The sequence below is a fragment of the Athene noctua genome, chromosome 6 (assembly GCF_965140245.1).
Source record: "Athene noctua chromosome 6, bAthNoc1.hap1.1, whole genome shotgun sequence".
Taxonomy (NCBI): domain Eukaryota; kingdom Metazoa; phylum Chordata; class Aves; order Strigiformes; family Strigidae; genus Athene; species Athene noctua.
In genome coordinates, this window is record NC_134042.1 from 33,705,765 (window position 1) to 33,730,197 (window position 24,433).

The 24,433-nt window shown below is 42.5% G+C and overlaps 1 protein-coding gene across 8 annotated transcripts in view; it reads right to left on the minus strand.

Moving 5' to 3' along the window:
• Positions 1 to 24,433, minus strand: part of FOXN3 (forkhead box N3) — a 213,556-nt gene that overhangs the window by 89,998 nt on the left and 99,125 nt on the right. For all 8 annotated transcript variants that reach the window (XM_074908523.1, XM_074908522.1, XM_074908521.1 and 5 more), the window contains exon 3: positions 18,113 to 18,249. In XM_074908523.1, coding sequence (XP_074764624.1) covers positions 18,113 to 18,249 — 137 coding nt within the window. The remainder of the gene's footprint in view (positions 1 to 18,112; positions 18,250 to 24,433) is intronic.

Genomic DNA, 24,433 nt, shown 5'->3' on the forward strand with positions numbered 1-24,433 from the left:
CAATGTCATGTACAGTGCATCACTGAATTTTCCAGCCAACACACAAAGGACTGAAAGTAAATATGCATAAACTGGAAAGCAGCAAGCCCAGCCATTTGCAGCACTGATCCATCCAGATAGCGGCCTCTGCTAGGTGCAGCAAATATCACCTGCGGTTCTTAATCCAACTAGAACATGCTCAACCAACAACTTTTTTTAGAAATCCTTGCACTTAAATTTTATATCACAGAGAAACATGACTTGAAATAAAACAGGACTTGGATGCCATCAATAGCAACTGTTGTCATCTCATTGCACTCTTTACCCTTTTCAAACTCGTTTTGTCCTACTCCTAAAATGACTTGCCATTCCATTATCATTGCCAACCCCTGCTTAAACTGTCTCCACCTCCACATTAGCTCTTCTGTTGAATCCTTTTTGGGTTTTATGATCTTTATTCTATTTCAGAAACTTTATGGCTATTTTGGAGAGCCTTTAGCATCTCAGCATGGACAACTTCACAACTGAAGCCTTATGAAAGCAATTTACACAAACCCCATAGACAGGATGAAAGTTTGGGTTTCTTCACCAATGTGCATGGAAACTGCTGATAGGGGTTTATCTCTGGGTCCCTCTTTCCCTGGAGTGACTCTAGAATAGGCTGTGAAGGCTAGAAAGCAGGAAGTCAGAGTCACTAGATTATATGAGAGCAGTGTAATGGAATAAAAACCAAAATGAACAAATTCTAGCATTTAACAAGTGCTCTGGATGGGATTTAAAACACTTGTTTATAAACAAGTCCAAAGAGAACAACTCAACTCCAAGAACAGTATGCAGAATGTCCTATTTTAATGGTTTTGTCTAGAGAAAAAGGGTACCCTCTACAAAGAGAGATTTTTCTCAGTGTATTTCCCATACAACCCAATCTTGCCCATTACTCAGGCTACACTAGCCTGAGTGGCAAGATGATGCCTGCGAACGTCTCAGTTCCACACTGGAAGACAGTTTTAAGCACTTGCCTATGAAAACAGGTTTAACAAGGGCTTGTGCAAAATGCAGCAGTAAGGGAAATCAAGAACATGGCAGAACTCACTACTCCTTCAGGCTGAGAAACTCCCCTAAACTTGTGGGCAAACTGAAAGCAAGGCTTTCAAGCCTGCCTACATAGGTGTTTCCACTGAAAAACAAATGGAAAGAAAGAAAGAAAAAAAAATCTGATAATAGAAACATTCGTGATCCCTCTATACCGTTTGAGTTCAAGCCACACCAAGAGAAACAGCTTCTCTCTTGAGAAGGGCAGAAAAAGAGTCATCATTTCATCTAGTCTTGCATGAATTGACTAAACCAAAACATTTCCTATTAAATCCACAATGTCTGTAATTCTCTTCAGTAGTTCTCCCTTTTGTAATTCTCCTTCTGGAGGGAGAGGGAGGGGAAGACCTCTTTCTGCTGTCTCCAAGCAAGCTCAGTCTTCAGCTCCAGACGCTTAGTTACATGAGTGCGTATCATGGTCTCTTCACTAGGGCAGCAAGGCTTAGTGTCCACTTCCCTCCCAGAGGAAAAGAAGGATGTACACCACTATGGCACCGACAGGAGACGGTGCTTTTAATTGAAGTAGGAACTGCCTGATTTGCATCTCTGAGCAGGCCAGCGAACAAAAACAGGCACTGAAACTCATCTGTAGGATGGGTGGTGAAAGGGTGACTCCGGTGCTGGTCTCATAGTAACCACCGGGAAAAAAGTTTCCCCAAAGAAAAAAAGGAAGTTCAATCTGCCTCCTTTCCTTGGCTCCCCTTTTAAAGCATACAAATAAGCTTCCTGAAAAACAACGGGCCCTTTGATGAGGCAATAGCTTTCCTCCGTGTTTTTGTTTGTTTGTTGAAAACACTTTGATTTTGCAGGAAGCACTAACAAATGCAACCAGGGATCAACTTAGTTAAAGAACCTTAAAAAGCAACAGGACACACATCTCCTACTTCAGCCACTAAACTGGATTGTCTCACTGGCTCGAGCAAAACTGCAGAATTATTTCCCTAACAAAGGAAAGGCGCTTTTAGGTCCTATAATCTCATTTCAAATCCTTTTACCCACTCCCTACTTTTTTTGGCCTTGAAATTGCAATCCTCTTTCAGGACTAATCTCAGGACTAATTGGTGCCAGCACTCCAGCTTCTCTCGCCGTTTCTTCCCCTCCCTCTCGCATTGTTCAGGTGCTGAAAAGGACGGCGGGCCAGGGTTCAGTGCCCCTATAATGAGTCTGTTCCCACAGAGTAACTGTTAATAATTAGCAGGAAGTATTTTGTCTTTAAATTGCACAGCATGAGCAGCAAGATTTTGTAGAGCCAAAGAATTACTTCACTGTTGCTCAAGGAGCTCCACAAGTTTGCAGGCGCTCTGCAGGCCGGAGAGACGGGCAGCGCGCAGGGCCGGGCTGGGCCAGGCCGGGCCTCGCCAGCCGCGTACCCGGGGCGGCCCAGACAGCGCTGGTGCCTTGCGGAGCTCCACCGGCCGCGGGCGCCATCCCGGAGGGAAGCGAGGGAGCACCCAGCACCCCGCACCTCCGGCACCTCGCACCTCCAGCACTGCCGCAGTGCTGCCGCCAGGGAACGTGTCGGCATGACGGGACCAAGTCAGTGTGGTGAAAGGACAGCCTTTGTTTAAGAAATATTCCAGAATACAATTCCCTGAAGAATAATGAGCAAAGAGGAGATTTAAGAAAGCCTGCTACTTTTCAGTTAATGACTGTATTTGCAGGTAGTGCCAAAAAGGAACAATGACTTCTCTTACTAAGGGACTATCAGTGTTGACCATTTCCCAGCCAGACTTAGAAGCAACATTAGTTTTTCTGTAATTGGAAACTTCAATTTAGTGAGTGCATTAAAACAAAACCACAAAAAGGCTATTTCCAATGGACATTCAGTTCCAGCAAACCTAAGGCTAGCCTTCAGCTTTGATTCAGGAAAAATAAACCAAAAGCTTCAAAAGTTTTTCAAGCTGGTAGGACTGCATCACCAAGAGTTCACATAAAGTTCTGACACTTTTTACTCTCTTGAAGCTGAAGGACAACACAAGAATCTCCACCTGAAATACACATTGCTTCCATGTTACCCCCAAAGAGTGCTCTGGAGTTTAAACTCAAATGTGACCACATCCACTCCCTTCATTCACTACCGCAAGCCTTTAGGCATCTGCAAGCAGGTATGCCATGAAGAATATATTAGCATTAAAAAAGGAGAAAGACACAACTCAACTCACTCTCCTGAGAGACCAACTCTTCTTGTGGAGTACGAATAAGAGATGGGCTGTCAGGTGCCAAGACTCCTGCAGAAGCCAGCACACAAGACACAAGGCCTCACTAGATTTAGGGAATCTACTACTGCTAGTGCAAAGAGGCAACACCAAAGGTTTCTGTGTAAAAAGGCACGCTCAGCCAGCACCTGACTATGACTGGAGACAAAAGCAGAGTCTGATACTGCAAGTACCCTCTTGAAATGGTACAGCCGCACAGTAAGGACTTGTAATTTATCTCCAGTCACAGAAATCGATAGTGGGTTTGAACTAAGATAGTGGGTTTGATAGTGGGTTTGAGCTGAGATTACCGATGATTTTTCTTCATTTGCACCATAAGTTGAGATGCGGTGATGTGTCGTGGCTTTTGAATTAAGATGAGTAATAACTATGCTTAGCTCTACGCATATTACTATCCTCTGAATTTTAGGCTTCCCCACCACACTAAAACCACCTACTACGTGACACCTCTCTAAGAGAACCATGTTACAGAAGATCAGCTGGAACAAGTGCCTTTAAATTCTCCATCTCTTGAAAATGCAGTTTGCAAACCTTGTGCTCAGGATCCATTTCTTATTGCTGTTTACCTTTGCGTCAGAAATTTCAGACAGAGAACTCTCCTCAGGTCATCCAATTCAGCTTTCTGCCAACAGAAAACTCCTTCCTACAGTCAATTTTCTAGGATTTTATTGAGTCTGCTTTTCAGCACTCTACCAGATGGATTTCAGACCACTTCCTTAAAGAGATTAATACAGTCTAATAAGTTTATTATTTGCACCTGGTCAGTGACGAAGGAAAGATAAGCCAGAGTCTGTGTACTTGTCTAGTCCTCACATGCTATTAAAATGGCAAGTTTTCCATCCAAGTGTCAAAGTCCATTCACAACAGCAATAGAATGGAGCCAGAGAGACATCCCTGTAAAAATTGAGCACCTATGTCCCCAGATGGATACTGCTATCTTGCTTATAGCATGAAAGCAATCTCCCATTTTTACCTTGCAGTTTGAAAATTGAAAATCAGAAGACAGCAAGTGAAGATCAGTTTCTTGTCAGTCCCCTCTCCCCAGGTCAGTGTCCCTGGGTAGTGTCTGCCCACTTTGGTGCAGTCCAAACTCCTGTGCCAGTCCAGGGGCTCTGCTGCTATTGCATTAGATCACAGGCTGAGAGATGTAGCAGACTGTTGAACTGTGCCATGCAAACTACCCTCTCACCAAGCTTGTGAAGACTGAGGAATCATGAAGCTGAGGTGCAGCACCTCTTTCCCTGCCTGTTGCTGGAAAACTTTTCTATAGCATGTGAGTGACTTGAGAACACATGTCTGCAAGTCAAGAAACCTTTAAGGCAGGTTTGTAGCACTCACCTGCCAGAATACACCCGAGTCAACACTAAGCATGATGATGCCTCACCTCCTCCATGCTCTTCTGTACAGAAACTCTGCTTTGGGAGACAGGCGTAGCATAACTTTACTAGTAGAGCACTATGCCATCTAATTAGCCTCAGTGAGACTATGGTTCAATGAAATACTCTTTGGTAGGAATGCTTTAAGAAAGCCCTTAGCTCTCCATGACAAGTCCCAAACCCTTAAAAAAAAAATCACCAGGATCCCATTCACAGTGCAACTAACTACAAAAGTGCCTTCACCAGCACAACTGAGAGGACAGTTTGCTATTGTACAAGGGCAGCAACAGCATCTTAAAACGATGCAAAGGAAAAAGAAGAAAACACAAAAAGAAGGGGAAAAAAACCACAGAAAAACCCAAACCTAACCCTCTGCTGAGCAATCAGAAGATACTGCTCTCACAGGGTCCGCAGGCAGCTGGTTGAGAGCTAGTCTGGAGACTGATGCATGCCACTGTCACATGTGGTATGGTTAAAGCTCAAGTATGTTTTTGTTGTCTTCGACTAGCCAAAGGGCAAACTCAGTGGCAAATCCAAACAGCTTGTGAAGTTTCCTCTGTTAGTTCGAGGGGCATTTAACTGATCAGATGGCAACTGTTAGTGGGGTTTTTATCATAACTGTAGTGCCTGCGAGTACCACCCACAGAGTGCTAGCCACTCTTTTCAGGGGCATCTCATACCACCATAGCAAACCAAGAATGGCAAATGGGCACAGAAATAAGCAAAAAAGAACCTTTTTTTTTTTTTTTTCCTGGGGGGGGGGGGGGGGGGGGGGGCGGTGCCACTCAACACAAACTGAACTCCTAAAGCTCTTGCTCCATATCACCACAAGGTGCAGAGCTCATCAATACAACTTTCCTCCTATTTTCAAAGCAGATTTTTGATGGCAATATCTCCAGGGAGACAGAAAAAGACCATCTCCAGCACTTCCAGTATAGATTTCCATTCTCTTTTTCCTCCAAATCTGAGCAAGTCTATTTCTACATCTGAAGGCAAAAGCAGCAAAAGATACTTAATAACCAAAAGATCTACATTGCTTTAGCAATATAGCTGATTACGGCTCTTAAACTATCATGAAATAAATGTGTTTGTATAAAGTATTCCTTTTACATTGTTATACTTGTAAATTCCAAAATAAAAGCTGGCTGCTCCAAAAGCTTTGTTTGTTATTAATTCCCTTAAGTTTAGAAAATTATTTCATTTTAATTAATTGTTTTATTTATTTATTTCAATCTCATGAGAAAAATGGTCGCCTTCATCTTTCATATGCAAAACAGCTACCGAGAGAACAATTTTTCATACAGAGAAGGAAGTCCAATTAATAGAGATCTTAAATACTTGGGGAGCTGTTATGAATTTTGCCATTGATCAGACAGCTGCCTGGAAAAAAAAGTCTTTCCAGGAAAGTTATACATAATTAGAAGTAGCCCAATTCCTTTTTGTTTACATTTTTTCCTCTATCTGATAATCCAGATTAAACATAAAAATGAAACCCAAATGAAGCCGAATTTGCTAAATGTATGTCTCTTTCATACACTTTTAGTGGAACCTGCGTCTTGCACTGCCATCAGTTATGAATTCCCAGCGCTGCATGGAAATTTTAAAGCATCACTGCTTTTTTAGTAACTCAGTCTTCAGTATATGCATTACCGTGCAATTAATTTTTCCCAGTTTCATGTATTCTGTCTCGAAAAACACCATCACCACACCCACACAAGACTAAAACCCAGAATTGTATACGCTTCTAAACACTGAAGTGGAAGTGTCAAAAAAAGAGTCTGTTCCAAGCATCTCAGTTTTTCAAACTGTTAGGAAGTTTTTCATCAAGCCTGTAACCACTGTTTGAACAGAATTGATTTTGGAAGGCTATATAATGGAATCCTGATAAAAACAGTCACAGAAAAGAGCAATGAGGGGCTTATATTTATATTATCCAAGCAGACAACATAAAGAACCCATCAGTGAGGTTAAAAACTGCAGCACAGAGAACCATTGACAACAGCAGTCAGGTATAAAGGGTCATAAAGCAATAAATGCAAAAAACCACCAGCTTTATGAAGTTGGACACTGACTACTACCTTTGAAAAGGGGAGAATAATAAACTACAGTTATTCCACTTTCACAAATAAAGTCCATGTAGTAGTGATTCTAATATCAAAAATATGTCATACAAGCTAATGAAAAGAAAATTTAACAAGTGCACGCATGCTGCAACAAGCCAAGAAAGAAATACATTTACATTTGTATTAGCAAGACCCATTGGCTGTGCAATCCTGGATGCTTTAACAGCAGAGCAATGAAAAATTACCATGCATAACTGAAGCATACACATGAGCCCACAGAGCAAGTTCTGGCAATTAACAGGAGAAGACTGCCAACAATGCAGAAACGAGTCAGGATGAAAAGAAACATCTTTTATAAAACTCTGATCCACACTCATATCTAAGCTGGCCAATCTCTTCAGTCATTCCCCTTTCACAAAGGAAAAAACAATCTTAAAACACGGAGGTGGAAACCATGCTCCTCTGTAAACAGATACACCAGTGTATATGACAACCCAACCAACTTCACCCTGAGCAGCAGAGGCAGGCTGCACCTTACCAGTGCTCCTCTTCTGGTATCCACAAGTTACTCATCAACAACATGAACTTCTCTGATGTGTTTGCTAGTCAAATTGCTTACACAAACTCACTTCAGACTAGTTGTCTCAAGCTATTCTCGTATCACCATTTGCTGTATTTACTCTTTTGTAATGAAAATAGGTCACCTGCACTAAACCAGTACATTTTGTTTCTGAGTGCAAAAAAAGAGCAGCTTCCCTGGCAGCCAGACTGCCTTTTTGACATAAAAAGTACACTGTATATACACATACCTGTGCACTGAAACCCCCAGAGGTTTGCACATTTATCACTAAAAACACATGCAGTCATAGGGGAAAAAAAGCCTTAGATGCAAAACAAGGAAGCTTATCAAAAGTGTAACAACATGAAAACCACCAAACTGGATGAAACCAACAGCCTGTTTGGTCCAGAGTTTCCATGACCCAGTGCCAGAGATGAAAGGTTCACAGAAAGTGGAAGAGCATCATAGCACAGTAAATCTGTGCTTGCTACTACAGCCCACAAAGATTTAAAATAGCAGAGAGACTGATGTAAACCTAAAAATCCCACGAGGTCTAGTATCCTCTTCCAGATGCATTTGTAATAGCTTTGAACATGGTAGTTAAACAAAACTCCACCTTTTGGGGGACTGTGGCTTAAGCCTTTAGCCTCAGCATTTTCCTGTGGTAGCAAGTTCCACTAACTAATTTATACACTGCCTAACTCTCCCACCCGCCTTTTTTTAACCAGTAGCAAAAAAAAAAAAAAAAGGAAAAGAAAAAAAAAAAGGCAAACACTGCATTTTACAGTTTGATAATTTAGAAACAGAACAAATGCCACTGACAAGCACCCCACGCATACACACTGCCTTTGGGGCCACCTGGAATGGTAAGAAACCCAACAAGAGTTTCTTGAAATCTATCTAAAACACAGCCCCTTAGTTCTCATTTATGTTTAAATGTAGCAAAATTGCTTGACAGATTTTCTTTAAACAACTGTGGGGTTCCCAAAATTAAGTCAAGACATCTGTGAAAAAATACAATATAGATAATCAAATACAACCTTCAGAGTTTCACTGTGGCTTTACTGAAAAAGAACAAGAAGTGCAAGTGCTGAGCACTTCTGTTTTGCAAGGGGAAAGAACATTTTATTAGGCCACTGTAGCATAGAACACATTAGACAGACAAAGAGCCATAGCTCTCACCTCCTGTCTTTTTACTCTGGGACAAACTGGTGAACATGCGAGGTAGGTAAGTCTCTCTCCCCAGCCACACAGGGCTTTGCTGAGGATGGAAATTTCTCTACTAAAGGACTCCCCCCCACCCCAACAGTTTTTATAGAAAGTACTTCATTCTGATAAAACAACCAGCTTGATTTTTCCAAGTCAAAATTCAAAACCCAAGTGTAAAAAAGCTTCAGTATGAAAAAAGACTATGCTTTTTGTTCCAAAAGTTCAGAATAAGATATTTTAATGTCATTCAAGCCCTTTCAGTTTTTATTCCTCTGAGCCATGGAAGTTCCTGTGAAAGGAAACGACTCTATCAAAATAGTTTTATTTGTACAAAACCCAGTTGCTTTCACTTTAAGATTCAGTGCTATCAGCACTGCAGTATGGCAGTGGAAAAGCCCTAAAACTTGAGGACACCCGTGCTTTTTAAAAATTATTGGCAGAAAGTCTGATGTTTTGAGAAATACTGGGTCAGATACTCAGGCAGGGATTATGCAGACACCTAAAGACAGGTATGAAATGCAACTGCACTTTTAACTAGATGTATAAAATAATTGGAAACACTACTGCAACAAGCCTGGCTTAGTACGCAAGTGGCCTCTATCACTGGAGATAAGGAAACAAGAGAGGATTTTGTTCAGGACAAAGACGAGCTGGTTTGCAAGGTCTGAAAGTCAGTCCACCTTCCCCTGAAGCTCAAGGTCTCTCAATCCACAGTCAGCTGTCTGGAGGCCAGATCCTTAGGTCCACTATCTAGTTCAGTTTTTTACTTCTGATGGGTAACCCAAGGCCAGATGGGCCACCTTGATCACCTGGACCCCACCTTGTTAGGATTTTCCACAGTCACACCATAAGCAGCAACGAAATGGGACCCTCTTATGTTCTGCTTCTCATTAACGTTGTGCTGATAAAAGAGGAATTGATTCTCACTGGCCAAGCTCATCTCTTAGGATGCTTCTCCATGGACAACCAGTGTTTTTATGACACAGTTGTTGCATTCTGTTATGACCTGTGGAGAAGCTGGGTCACTTGAAGCCAATTCTTCCAGCTCTTGGACTCAGGTTGACTGTACCAAGATGATGAGAGGTTGCCAAGCAAGTCTGCTTGGCCCCTTCCCTTAGCTAAGGCCACCGAATCTGCATGCAGAACTGACATTCTCAGAAGTGTATTAACACGTGGAACAAATTGGGTACACAAATATTGGGAGTTTCCCATAAACTGCAACAGCTCCCTCATGCTTTAAATATGTTCTCTATTCTCCCATGTATACTCAGATGTTAGGTAAGAGGATGAAAGGTCCATGCAGGTTTTTAAGACAGACCTGCAATTCTTGGAAATATTCAATGCATCCTACTTTGAGACTAAACAAATATTAAATAAATAATGAAGAGTTAAACTGTAAAATGCTTTAAAATCACAAGAGTATCTATTACAAAAAAGCAATCCCTTCTCTACTGTTTGAAATCTGAAATTATATTTTTTTTTACTCATAGAAAGTTTACTATGACATTAAAAACTGTTCTAAGAATGCCAGTCTCAAAACAGAACTGCAAATAAGGTGACTTTCCCTGTAAATGTTTCTTACTACAGGCACCAAAGGAACGAAGTCCAATAACTAATAGAAAAGTGAAGAAAATCTAAAAAAAAAAAATTAAAAAAAAAATTAAAATTCCGTAAATAAAAAATCTAACAGCAATAACATGTGACATACTATGATGCTATTTGCGGCTTCCCAAGCTTCATGAGTCTGTTTTCAAATGCAGAAGTCCGATGATTTCCACTGCTCTAATACTGTATGATTAACAAACGTGATGCTCATGTCAGCCACTGTGCATCACACAAACACTTGTTCCTAATGTTCAACTACTATGATTTCAGTGAACTGTTACTGAATTGCGTTACACAGGTTTCCCCATCCACTCAACTGCTGCAGTTGCAATAGCGATGCAATGGCCATTAATGGGATGAAGAATGAGAGATGGACTGAACACTGCCAAGTAACTGAAAGAGAGGTGTGCCCCACGCTCTCTTCTTTTTGCTACACCATATGGCTCCTGCACCACGCAACACATGGCCTAACTGCACAAGAACATACCCTGGGGACAGCAAAGAAGGATGTGGAGTTACAGAAAACAGTTTCAGAAGAACAGTACCCACACCTGCTTACAAGTTTCTGCTTTCAGCAATTCACAGCTCTGTCAATGAGGCTACTCTTAACAATATTCATAGGGAAATACCCAGGGCTAGAGAGGGATTTACAAACAAACAAAAATTTCAAAACACATCCCCAGACTTTCCTTTTCCCATGAACCTAAGTGGAAACATCTATGGTACCATTCCAAGCTATCTTTGGAATAAGGCTATATTTATCTACAGAAGGCACGGAGGAGGGGACAAAAAAATAAAAACCCCAAACAAAATGAAAAAGCCAAGTAACTGGGAAGATTGTTCAACCCGCAGGACTATGAATAATAACAACGTAAAGCAAGGAGTTGGTGTTTGCCTGGTATCTAGAGACACTCAACAAGCTAAGGATGCTGCTTTACAGTTCTTTACCAAAGGTCTGTAAACATGCAGCCAAAACAAAGAGTCAGCCAAATCTTTATGTATTCGGCAAATAGGAAACAAGACATTTGCACTATTTTGGGGGTATGGATGAGAAGAAATTGAAAACATCTCAGATGAGAAGAGTCAGAAGCATTTATCTAATTTTGAGAGGAATGAAGACATGATTAGAGGGTTATTTGTATTTCCACCAGCTGTTCCTGCTGAGCACCAGGGTGCTGCAGAAAGCATGCATGAAACTGCTGTGTGAAAAAGGGCAGACTTGGAGTTTCTGCTCTTCTTTTTCTGTCCAGGATATACTACCACCTTTCCCAATTTATCTTCCTCCCTTCTGCCTCTCTCATACTATAATGTACAAGAAAACTCCTTTTAGAAGGTAAGAGCTGATGTGTTTTGTTTTCTGAAACTATGTTCAGTGAGATACTTCCCATATCACAGAAGTCTACTGGCTAGACAGCTGAAAAGTATATGTTAGAAAACAAGTCCTGGATTGGCAAATCCTCAAATATTTATCCACTGATAGCATTACAGCCATCCACTTAAGCAAAAGTTCTTTTTTCTTTGCTATTCCTACCTGGCATCAAGCAGAACAGATGTTCTCTAACTTGCCAGAAAACAGAAATAAAGCACGATAATCCCAGAGTAGAGATGCTCTTCAAATCAAGACATGTTATGATGTCAGAGGGCACAATTTGGAAGAACTTGTGTTCTCTGATCTCTCAACTACAAAACCAGTGAAACACAATTCCCCAAAGGCTCTGCCTTATCACCACAAGAGAAGAAAACTCATTCTGACTCTATCCAGGAAGTAAAATATCTAGATTGATCTTGATAAAGGGGTTGTAACATGCACAGAAATAAATATTAGACTGCTCTATAGTCAGCTTCATTTCCTACTGAAAGCAAAACCAATAATACAGAATTAAATCTGTGTTTCCAGAATGCAAAAGTCAATCAATTAATTTCTTTTCTAAGTCCCTTCTTGTAGGAAGACACCCTGCAGCATCTTTCAGTGCTTCAAAGTTTTCAGTGTATGGGAAAAGGTTGTTTCACTAGCTTCACCAAATGGACACAGAAGAACATTTCTGATCTTAAAGTGTAGGGGTAAGAAGAGTGCTTATATGTTGTCCAAAAAGATAACCTACAACATAGACTTTGATGCAGGTTTAGCTTCAATAAACTACTGCAGAAGGGTGAAGCTCGTGACAGTAAAGCCAAAACCGGCAAATATTTGAAAGAGTTGTTCCAGTAACAGCAGTTTCCTAAGCAGTCGATCAACAATAGCCGTCTTGGGTGGGGAACACTTGGCTGTTTCGCATCTGTGTAAGAGCTTTGAAGTTCCCCATCCTGAGCGGGCTGTATGCAAACTGCATACTGGCCGCACGCAGCAGTGGCTGCTCGAGAAGGTTTCGCTGCAGCAGTGCGCAGAGGCACAGGCAGTGCCCCAGGAGCTGCAGCTGCACGGCCGTCCCTCAGCCTCCTCACTGCACGGTGGGAGGACTTGTGAGGTGGAAGCAGAAAGCTAGGACTAGGAGTGGTAAGACTGTGTGTTTTCAGCCTCAAAATAAGTAAATGCAATTTTTTTTAGTTCACATCCACATGTAAGTGTGCCCAGACCACCTCCCCTGCCATTCACTGCAGGGCTTGCAGCAATGTCAGGTCCTGGCAGCTAAAGCTTTTTTCCTAAAAATCTGTTTCGTGAATTTTTCATTGTGTCTCTGTTAATGAATTTCAAAACTTAGACAGGGGTTCGTAACAAGACCCCTTTTCTTAATCTCTAACTCAGGATAAAGAATAAGGAAATATATTTTGATCTGAAACAGGTATCAAAAGAATAGACACTGGAGAAGTGATGAACGTTTAAGGAGCTAATAGCATTTTTAGGGAAGCCAGCATCCCAGCAGCAGTAGGAAATAGTGGTAAGAGACACTGAATTCCATAAAACAGAAGTCACTCCAAAATTTTCAAATCCCAGGCCAGGTAAGTTTCATAAACAGTCTGGTCACTCACATACCTGCAGGCCCTCTGTGATCCACTGACCTGCACCTGTACCATACACTTCAAGGGAAGGGGAAAGGAAAACCAGATCATGAAGCCACATGATTTCATTTCATTTAAATGAAATGCTCTTCTAGAAAGCGACTCTACACAAGAAGTAGAGGCGGTTTTCTGTTGCAGGGCCACGAGACCGGCAGTGCAGTGGGCAGCTCTGCAGCACCCACTCTGCCAACAACCAACAACATGTTCACCGACTGCGGATCAACTCCGCTCCCCAACAAATGAAATCACACTGCAGTTGAGTTTTCCTGTCTGTTCCAGCCCTGCATGGCTCAAGCCCTCTCCCCAAAGGGGAGCTGAAATGCAGCAATGTATGCCAGAGGAGGTATTTTTTTCTAATAAAAGCGATGTGCACAGGTGGACTCCATGTCCAAAGCGAAGCACAAATCTAGTTCAGGACTAAACTGAGGTCTCAATCCTTCCTGAAGCAGAACGTTATCAACCAAGCTCATCCAAGGAGCTGTACCAATAGGAAGGAACAAACCAGCAAAAAACCCAATGAAGCCTTTATGAACAGGCAGGCTGTAACAACCCAAGAAAGAAACCGCTCTTCAGTTTCTATCTTGGGCACATTTGCAATTTCGTCAATTATACAACAATTTAGGACAGATGCGTCAACATTTGTGATGGTTTCAACAAACTACAATTAGCAAAACACACTGGAAATATGAAAAGCAGTGCAATAATGCTCCACAAGTCTGTAAAGGGATCTAGCCAATACTCCAAGGCGGTCACCCAAATCCTCAAGTATTTTTTATCCATCTGTGAAACTAATACTTTCTGTTATTTTACATTACATTTCCTGATAGCTTTCAGCAGAAAGGAGAAACAGAATTGAGAACTAGCCCCGTGTAATACATATAGAGAAAAGAAAAATCTATTTCAAGATCTCTGTTTGAAGCTCTACTAGAAGAGAAAGCCCCACCTTCAGTCAAGAGTCAGAAAACTGGAAATAAAACATACAGGTGAAATACCAGGGCACTGACTGACATAGTTACTTAGCCAAGTTTGTGTCTATATACTTCAAGGTTGCTATTGCCAACACAATTGTAAATATTTAAAGAGAAATACATTAGACTAAAGCACCTATTTTTCCACACCAAAGAGAGCATTTTTTCTTTACAACACTGTGTATCAGTGTTAGCTCACCCCTGAAATTCATTGTAAATGACATGATATATGCTTCAATTAGAAGAATCAGATAAAATTCCACAGGTTTTTTTTTGTTTAGCATGAGTATTGTTTTTTAAGAATACACATCCAATCCAATTAAAATTAAGTAATCCACATTACTATATTATTTTTCGTCTTACATTTTACAGATAATTTTCAAGATGAACTGCTGTAGCAATTCAGACAACTGTAGTCTGAAGTTCCTTCTTATGTAAACACTTGCAAGATTGCTTTTTTCTCGGAAACTGTGGTCTTCTATACATGTAGCCCAGTTTAATCCAAATTTCCTGGTCTGAGTCATATGTCTAATCTCAAATGATACTAGTGTAACACTGACTGAGCCATCCAAACATATGGGTTCACATCATAAAATCCTTCATAAAAGGTCCTGCCTCTTGCATTTATTCAGGATGCTCTAGTGAAGTTGTAAAGCTAAATTATCTGATGTAATTAACTCTGCTCAGAAAATGAGAATTTGTCTGTTCAGTGATCATCTTGCTTGGGATATTTTTACAATACATTCCTCCACTCTGTGCTCAATTCAACCCTAAGCTGCTTATGCAGATACTAAACAGAACATGTGATTCATTTGTGTACCCTTATTCTTTTAAAACATCTGATAAGCAATAGGTCAATTTGCCCCTGTGGAATCACACCAACTGATCCCTATAAACCTTGTAATTCCTCCGATTAATCCCATTCCTAGAGGCAGGAGTAATATTGGTGAATCATCTGGTTTCAGACATACTTCATTAATATCAGGTGACATAGTTCATCTTAGTTGTGGGATTCAGTTATATGAGACATAGACAGCAAAATCTCTACCACCCAAGGATTTTTTCTAGACATATTATCTTCATCAGAAAAATTTCCCTTGGAATTTGTTACTATGACAATGTATTGCTCTAGAGATCCAACCATGGCAGAGTGGATTTACATTTTCTTCCAGTACCGAAGTCTCTGTACATATGAGAAAGCAATCACATACATATGGGATTACTGTTGGATTACTGTTTTTCCAAATGCACAGGGAATGTTCAACTCCTTGTGAATACATCAGAAATATATCTGAAAAAATGATTTTGCTCTGTAACTGTCAATGTATAATTAAATTAATGCAGCAGTCACTAGTGCCCTAGACCAGCCTCGTGTTGATGTTTCACCGGTCATTAGTAGATGAATAAATAAATATTTTAGACCATAGGAAGATTTTTATTTGACAGTGGAATGCTGAAAGACATCCAGTTAAAAATAGCAGTGAGACTACAGTTTCTTCATACTAAACCCAGCCTCCTGTGGGCTTCTATTTGCGAGGCAGTTGCTCCCGCAGCCATGCAAGCCCTTTGTTTTATGATACAGTCATTACAAGGAAGACTTGAAAGCGCTTGGCAGCATAAGCAGTGTAGCAGCAGCTCCGACATCCCATGGTTTCCAAGGAGAGGAAGTTTCCTTTTTAGTTTTGGGACTCGCTTGTGGGTGTCGGGGTTCTCTCTTGCTCAGAAGACAGCTTTGCCATTTGCCCAGCTACATCCCGGCACTGGCAAAAGCAGGCAGTTTTTCAAAACGCTTTCTTAAATCCCATGATGTTTGGCACGTGCCAGTACACCTCTCCTCCCCCACACGTGAAAACGGGCTATGAGGCTCTGACCACCCACCCCATTAGAAGAGATCAGCACGACTTTTGCCCGAGGTCTGCGGCTCCGCAGGGATCCTCTGCCACAGGCAGGGAGGAGGGGGAGCGCAGCAGGCACACTGCTGTGCAGGATGCAGGGCAGCTGCCCCCGGGCAGGCTCCCGGACACCAGCACCCAGCCGCAGCATCTTGATAGGCTCATCCCTGCCAGGATTACTTGTGCCAGTGCTGCTGCATCACTTCCTTCAGCCTAACCTGGAAAAGCTCTCTGTGAGCTCCTGCAGGCAATGTCCGCCAGCAAACTGCACAGCAGTTCTGGAAAACCTGACCCATTAAGTCAACAGTCACTTCATGCATTTAAAAAAAAAAAAAAAAAATAAAAAAAAAAATCAGAGAACCTGCTTTCAACTGCATGTGTGTGCTGGATTTTTTTGTTTGCAGGGATTAGAAGGGATCAAAATCCCTCTATTTCTATGTCAGATGTGTGTTACGCTTTTACTCGATATAAGAATATCTGAATAAATCTGTATGGGCATAATTAAAATACTCTTAAAAAGGCAACAGAAATGATAAAGCCAGGCTCTGGAAACAAGCCCCATTCAAACATGCAGATTACAATTTTAATGCTATTATTGAAATGATTTATCTGTCCTTCTGCAAAGCACAGTAGTGATGGGATAGCTGGGAGAAGGGGAAAAGTAAAAGTGAAACAATCCCTTGTAAAGGTGGTACTACAGAAGTATTTTTTTTCCTAGAGCTCCACATGAACCACAAGACAGAGTGACCCGCTGGTGCTGCGCTGATTCAGGAAACCCCGAACTCCTGCCGGACCCCAAGTCAGCCACTCATTTCAAAACAGGGGGAGAACCTCCCCCAAGAACCCCCAGCGCCTGCGATTCTCCCGATAACCGCGGAACACACAACGCGGTACAGGAGCACGATCGTCAAAAAAGTTTCGGCGCGGCTGCCGCCGCTCGCAGGATTACTCGTTACCACGGCAACGGCGCGGCTGAGCCCCAGCGCCCGGTCCTCTCGTCAGGCAGCGCCGCGCGGCCCCGTGACGCAACGGCACCTGTCTGGGCTACGCGTTGCCAGGGAGACGCCCGCGTTGCTATGGCGACCATCACGCTCGCCGGGCGCCGGGGGCGGGCGGCGGCGGCCTCTCCCGCGCCAGCCCCGCGGCCCCGGCCCGGCCCCTGCGCCCCGCCCGCCTCCCCGCTAACGCTGAAACGGCTCCGGGGAGAAAACACAACCCGAAAAAAATACCCCCAAACCCCGCGGGAGCCACCACAGTCCCTTCTCGGTCCTGGTGACGCTGCTGACCCCTGCCACACTTGCTTCAAGGCACCCTCCTGATTTCGTGGGGTGCGGTACAGCGCTGGCCACGACCGGCATTGCTGCCCCGGCCGTGATGCGCCGCCAACATTTGGAAAAAGTGAAGAAAACAGTTTCTGTATTAGCAGCGAGGAGGAAGCCGTTGTGTCACAACCCTGTGTTTGCTTCCCCACTTGGCGGATGGCTGAGGTAGATTATCTCTCTTCCTTCACTAGCGTTAGACATAAGCCAGATCAAAACCAAATGCAAAGCAAATGAAAAAACCTGCCCCAGGCCTATTTCACTGAAGCAATGCAGAAAAACACCTCTCACTCTCCCCGCGCCCCTGTGGGATAACTGTGGGCAGGCATCCGCGAAGGGCGCGCAGCTACAACAAAGGCTGTTCGAGTCACGGGGCACTGGGCTCGCGTGGAAACCTGACTGCTGCACCGGCAAAGCTCGCTGGAGGGAGGGAGGGAAAGCCAGCCCATCTCCTCCAAGCGAGGGCACTGCGCTTTCACCTACCGCAGGGGATATAATCGGACACTTCAGAGCGCTCCGTTTGCTTATATGCATTTTAATTTCAGGCGTTCTTTCACCAAAATGCTCTGTGGGTCACACAGGAGCAGGACCGCAGCTCTGTTTGCGGGGCAGGGGAAGGGGGGTCACACAGGGAGGCAGGCAGGTGAAGGTGTCCCGGGGGTGCACTAAGCCAGGCCTGGCCAGGCCAGGCCACTGCTGCCCACCCGCCCAGGCTTTCTTTTCTTCACTAGCATGTCTCCAGACTGCATCACTTAATTACATTTCACGTCTTACCCAAGATTGACAAGCAACACTGGATGAAAGCATTTAGAGTTGTAAAATGCATCTAGTTCTTACCTTTGATATGCCTGAGGAGATGTGGGAGGTGTATTGAACACATGCGAATATGGGTGATAGGGTGTCTTTTTCAAAGCCTGAATAAGATTTTGTCTATATTCTGGGTCTATACACCACAAGGACCCCTTTCCAATACTCTGCAAAGAAAAAAGAATTAAAAAAAAAAATCAAATATTTGATCTAATGGCATAGCCTTATTTATTTAGCAGTATTTGTCAGGAAAAGCAGTGGGTGTGTGGTTTTGTCTGACAGAAGTGAACAGTTTTCTTGCCAGAGATTATTGCTCCATTAATAGCATATTGCAACTGTATGATTTAAATCACGGGGGGGGGTGGGGGTGTGTGTGTGTGAGAATGAACGTTTGGTTGCTCCCCCCACCCCCCCCACCCCGTATGATTTAATAATATCTGACAATTTCCCCGTTACCCCATATTGGAAAAATAAGAAGCTACAGTTACTGTTAAATGGAAACTTTGAAGAAAAGCTGATTATTTTTGAAAGTTATTTTCTTTTCCTTTTGCTGTTACGCTAACAAGAAACAGGGCTAGAAAGGAGGGGTTTAAACACCCTAGCAACTGTTTTAAAAATAAAAGGACTTAATCCTTCAACCCACATGACATCAGTGCCATTATACTACAAGAAGAAATTAATCATATTTTCTCCCCTAAGGGGAAAAAAATACCCCCAAAACCCCAAACAAACAAACAAAAAAAGCGCCCATAGTGTAATCAGAGTTTAAACCATTTAAGGGTGTTGTGAAATTGTGATCAGTTAAAACAACAGTTACCGTAATTACCCTTTCTGGACACACAGAGCAACTCAAGCAGTCAATCTGTAATGTGAAGACTATACTAAAACTCAATATTTATTCTGAAGTTACAAGCAATGCAATTTCAGTTCTTGTCTCAATCCCATCAGAGGTCAGGGTGCAGATATTCTGAATTGTTTTGTATGAGTTCGCATACAGAAAAACAACTTTCCCTCATCTCCACGATGAAAGCATACAAAATGGTATCTCAGGAGCAGCCTTGGTCTGCTTGAGCATATGTAAAAACAAACACCAATCCTAATTATTGACTGAACTCCACTGGCAGGCTTTCAAGGCATTATGATAAGATTTATGGTAAATGTTGACATTTTCTGGAACAGGCAGGGGAGGCTCTAGCTGCTTTTCAACCCAGGACCATCCTTTTTCTCAACTCCAACTTCTAACTGCAGAACAAGGCTCTCTGTTCATGTGTTGAAGAACAGAAACACACACACACAAAATCACACCAAAAGATGGGATATTATTTTCTAAAGCCACAAGGAAGAACAAAAACAGACACTTGCTTCTTTTCAAAAACTTGTCATCTTTGTGGAGCCCTAGCAAGTCCTAAGTGCTCCTCTGTCTCACTGACGGCTTTAAGGTATACAACGCAACATGCAAAGCGTTTACAGACCTCCTTCCAAGCTTACAGCAAATCTGCACTAAATTCTCCCCCCCCAAAATAGTAAAAGGGTAAAGTCTTCCCCAACATCAGTGGATGGCTGTGTGAGAGCATCTAGCAAGTTCACAGCACCACATGAGACTTGGCTTGAAAGAAAACGAGATGGGCTGGCACAACCTGCAGGAGCCATGACTGCTTTCTGTCAGAAACAAGCACATCTGCTGGAGGGGATGAAGAAGAAACCATCTTCTGCATGCTGCTCTGGTGAAGCCAGGAACATGGAGTCAAGCCTCTTCAGGACAGCAGGGTTGAAGACCATCTCCCCCCTTGCTTCCCAAAGGTGCCCTACCAGAAGGCCACTGAACAGTCCAAGGGGAGTCATATTCCAGCCCTTGAGATGAAGCAGGGCCCTTGCATGGCCGAAAAGCCCATGATTCAAGGGGCTAGAGAGAGAACAAGCAAGACTTGAGCTTTCATCTCAGTAAAGCACTACAGCAGATGACTGAAAGATCCATCACTGGTGTCAGTGGTGGAAGCTGTGCACCACACACCTCCAACCAGTTTGCAAAAAGTTACGTTTAGCCCTCTTAAACATGGGACAATGAGCCAGAGACTTGACATGATAAGCCTAGTCAGTGACTTTTTAGGCAAAGGACAGAGTCAAAAATAGAATCTAAACATCTCAAATTCCACTTCCATGCTCCATCCAAGAACCAGGGCAAGAAGAACATAAAATTTCCTTTTAAGCAAGCAATGTGCAAAACTAGGAACGTTTTTCAGGAGAAAACCTTTGCTGGATTCCTTACTCCTTACAGCATGGGATAAGCTTAAAAAAAAAGTTACACTTAAATACCATCTACCTTATTTGTACTGACTGGAACACAACATATTGTTTCCAAACTTCTCTGGTTTTTCATTTACTTCCAAGACAGACTTTTCATCTACCTGGAAGGGATTACTCCCCCAAACCCATCAGCATTAGTTCAAACTGAGGGCCTTACATGATGAAGTCACTACTTCAGAGTAACTTCAAAACCTTTCATTACTGTTAAGCTAAGTTTGTTTGGCTTGCCCATATTGTTGCAAAAGCCAAAAATAATCGCACTGAAAAACAGAAACTCTCTCACAGAAAAAGTATTGAGAAGAATTATACTCCTTGTTAAAAGAAACACTGGGAAGGCAGATTTGCTATATTTTCACTGCAACTAGGCTGACTTATAATTTAGTGGCAAAAACAAATGCAATTTAAGGCAAAGCTCTCCAACCATGCAAAGTTCCTTTTTTAAGATAGTTACTTTTGTTTTTCCACAATCACACAAGGAAGAAGAAATAAAAAGAAAACTGAAGTGTCATCTGGTTAAGAGTCCTTCTTGACTGTCAGAGGTGTGAAGAGCTTCGTTAACTGTCTGTTTAGATGTGCCATTAGTTCTACCATATACAGAGCAATCACGGGAAAAGAAATCATTGGAACTCAGACCCACGGGTTAGTGATTAATTTCCATCTTATGACACTTGGCGTGCTGCTTCACTACCTCCTCCAAGCCAAAAGTCAATAGTGGCTCCAATCAAAGACCAGCAAGGAAGGGGAAAAAAAAAAATCCCTGGATTACATTTGTCTCCCAGGCAACAAGTGACTGAGGAGTGGATAACAGCCCCCTGATCATCTCGGCACTGGAGTGCTTTCAGACCTCCCGACAGGCCGCCTCCTCCCAGGGCCAGGCACAGCCACCTCCCTCCCCCACTCCTGCCGATCACAGGTTACTCTGCTTCTGCATTCACGTTTACGGTTATTAAAAACAAGGGGAGCATTACTACGAGTCCCCTTCACCTTTTCCAAAGTGTAGTTGCAGGTAAGGTATTTCAGAGGTACTAGTGGGGAGAGAAAGCAACACACAGAGTTACCCCGTAAAAGTTTATGATGGAATATTTTTCCTTTTAAAAAAAATCCTGATTATCTTTTCTATTAAGAAACTGTTGCGCCTTTTTCTGTCACTTAATATATATGTAGAATCTATCAGGATATTGTGTACTAAAACCCAACTTATTAATTCATTTGCTCTTTCTCATATCTCAAACACACAAACCTGATCCCCACCACCACCCCCAACAAGTAAAAGCAGTCAATTGCCATAAAAAGGTACATGATACAGTCAGCATCCAATTGCTTTTTCTCCCAATTGACTGCACATAAAAGCTTTAAAATCCTACTTTACACAACCTATCAGAATTTAAAAAAAAAAATGTTTGGACATCTTTTAGCAGAATTGGAAAAAAGTGATAGTTAAAATTGTTAAAATTATCATTGTCAGCTCTTTCAGTTGTTATAGGTGGGGATAACAGCATTATCCACTATTAAAACTCTTCATTATAAAGATTTTGCTTCTGTATACCTCACAATTAATTGCCTGGCCTTACATATCACCAACTGTCTGCCCAAAGTTCAAGGAAAGAAATTGTGCAATGAGCTCTTTCCAAGATGAATGGCTGGGAAAAAATACAGACGCTGTCTATATAAAAAAATCCAGAAAAATCTTTATTTGAGGAATTTTGTTCCCTCATTATTTTAGCATAGATTTGAAATGTGTTAGGAACACAACTTCTTTCCATGGTTGTTCTTTTCATTGCTGTACAGCCTACCCAAAATAAAGCTTTGCGAAGAGAGAAGAGGCACTGCAAAACACATGGGCTCAGAGGGACACCAGCAATTTGAATTTTAACTTCTGATGCTTCAGTTACATATTCACTTTGAATGCACACAGGAGTGTGCTGAAACCAGGGAGGAGCAGCTCCAGGCACCCACATCCCACGCAGCAGCATCACCACCAAGACAGTCCCTAAGGGAACATCCCCCAACAGCACTGTAGTGGATGGAGGTATCTGAGCTGATGCTTTCCTGGTCCTCACTGCACTGTTCTCCCTCTTGCCTGTGCCCAGCTCTTCTTCCACAAGCCCTTTTCAGTCATTTTCCTTGAAGAAAACCATTTTGCTGGCACAATTTTATGTGATTTAAACTTATTAAGCTGGCTCACATGAAGGGTCTGATGAGCACGCAGCGCTGCTGCAAAGCAGGGGATGGACAGATGTGGGGAGCCAGGGAGAGGAACGGGAGTTCTCCCCTTCTGCAGCAGGAGCCATGGTGACACCCTGATTCATCTCTCAGAACAGCACACCAAGACAGGAAAACCAGGACTCTGGCTGGACACAAAGCAGCTTGGAAGAGGAACGGGGAAACCAGTGTGACATAGATCAGCAGCAGTACATGGGAGAACTGGGGTGAGCTGAGCAGTGAGCCTGGCAGACATGGTCCTGAGGAAAAGACCAGGAGAGTGTGCATCTGAGACCAGAGACACCGAGACGCTGTGTGTGCACTGACATAGGCGTAGGCTTGGAGACTGGGGGGAGAGGGACCAAAACAAGAGACCCAAGAGTGCATGAGTGCCCAGTTACCCTGCAACAGTAGGCTTGACACAAACACAGATTTGCCACCAAGTTTATCCAAGAGAATGCCATACAGCTTCTACAGGCATCCAAGTAAGCCATGCAAGCACAGAAGTGTTGCTATAGGATCAAAAAGAACTGGATGATAGAAATACCCATGATGTCACCACAGAATTCAAACCAACCATTTCAGTAACTACAGCCAGGACCAGAATTTGAGAAAGTAATTGTTTTAGACCACAACAGATTTCTATGCATAAGGTACAAGCAAGAACATTTCTCAACTTCTATGTCTCCATCACATTTAATGTGACAGCACAAAGTCATCAGTCTCCTCTTCACAGAGGCTGTATCTCTGGAACCACTGCTGACTGCTCACCTTTGTATATGAACCCTCTATGGCAGCAAGAGCACACCCAGGGCTGTCAGGCAGCAAGGACCTGTACAAGCTCCCAAGAGAACTGGCACCATGGAAACGTCCACCCATGAAGAGAGCAGAGTATTTCACTCACTGCCCAACACTGCAATCACTCAAAACACAGACCAATGCTGGAAACCTTGACCAAAACAGGTTTGGTTCCCAGTGACAGCAAGCTAACACCAAGAATTCCTCATAAAGACAAACTCCTCTCTTCTCAACTTATGGAAAAAAAAAAAAAAAAGCTATCTCATAAGAAAAATGAGGGATTTTTTTGAGAAGATGGAGAGGCAGAAGGAAGGGAAGTAAAATATTTTCTGAGTGGCATCTCATGACACCCCGCCTTCAACTCTGAAACACACAAAGAGGAACACAATAATTACTCAAAAATACACCTCAGAAGAGAATGACATCCTTAAATAACTTTCTTGCACTACACAGAGACACCTGCCAAGTGACTTAAAAACCATCACGCAATACAACATAGATTACACATACTTCACCAAATATGCCGCTGCTCTTGTAGGTTTGAAAACATTGGGCAGGAACTATGGGAAACAAGTGGCTCACAATTACAAAATTCACAGAGACCAGAAAATAAAAGCCTACTGGGACTAGTGATGCGGTGTTGAATCAGCACTGCAACAGCAAGGGTAAAGAGGCTTTTCAATATCCAAAGAGAATCTGTGCAACCAGGAACACTACTCAAAGGCCAATTCTGTGCTATTCACTTGTAGACAGCAATGCCAAGAAGAGTGCACCTTACTTTAGTTCAGCTGTCCATCCTGCACGTTAGTATCGTGCTTCTCTAAATGAAGAGCATCACTGCTAAAATAGGACTAACTCAGAATTGTAGTTCCTTCATTCACATCAGGCAGAATTATCACACTAGTATCAAAATTGGGCAAAGATAGTATGTAACAAATTTTAAACGGTTTAGCTGGCAAATAGGAAGATTTAAGATTAAGATGCCGAAGTTGGACTGCTGGTCTGTTTAAAACTCTGTGGTTATCTTCACTCATTCGTATTTCAAGT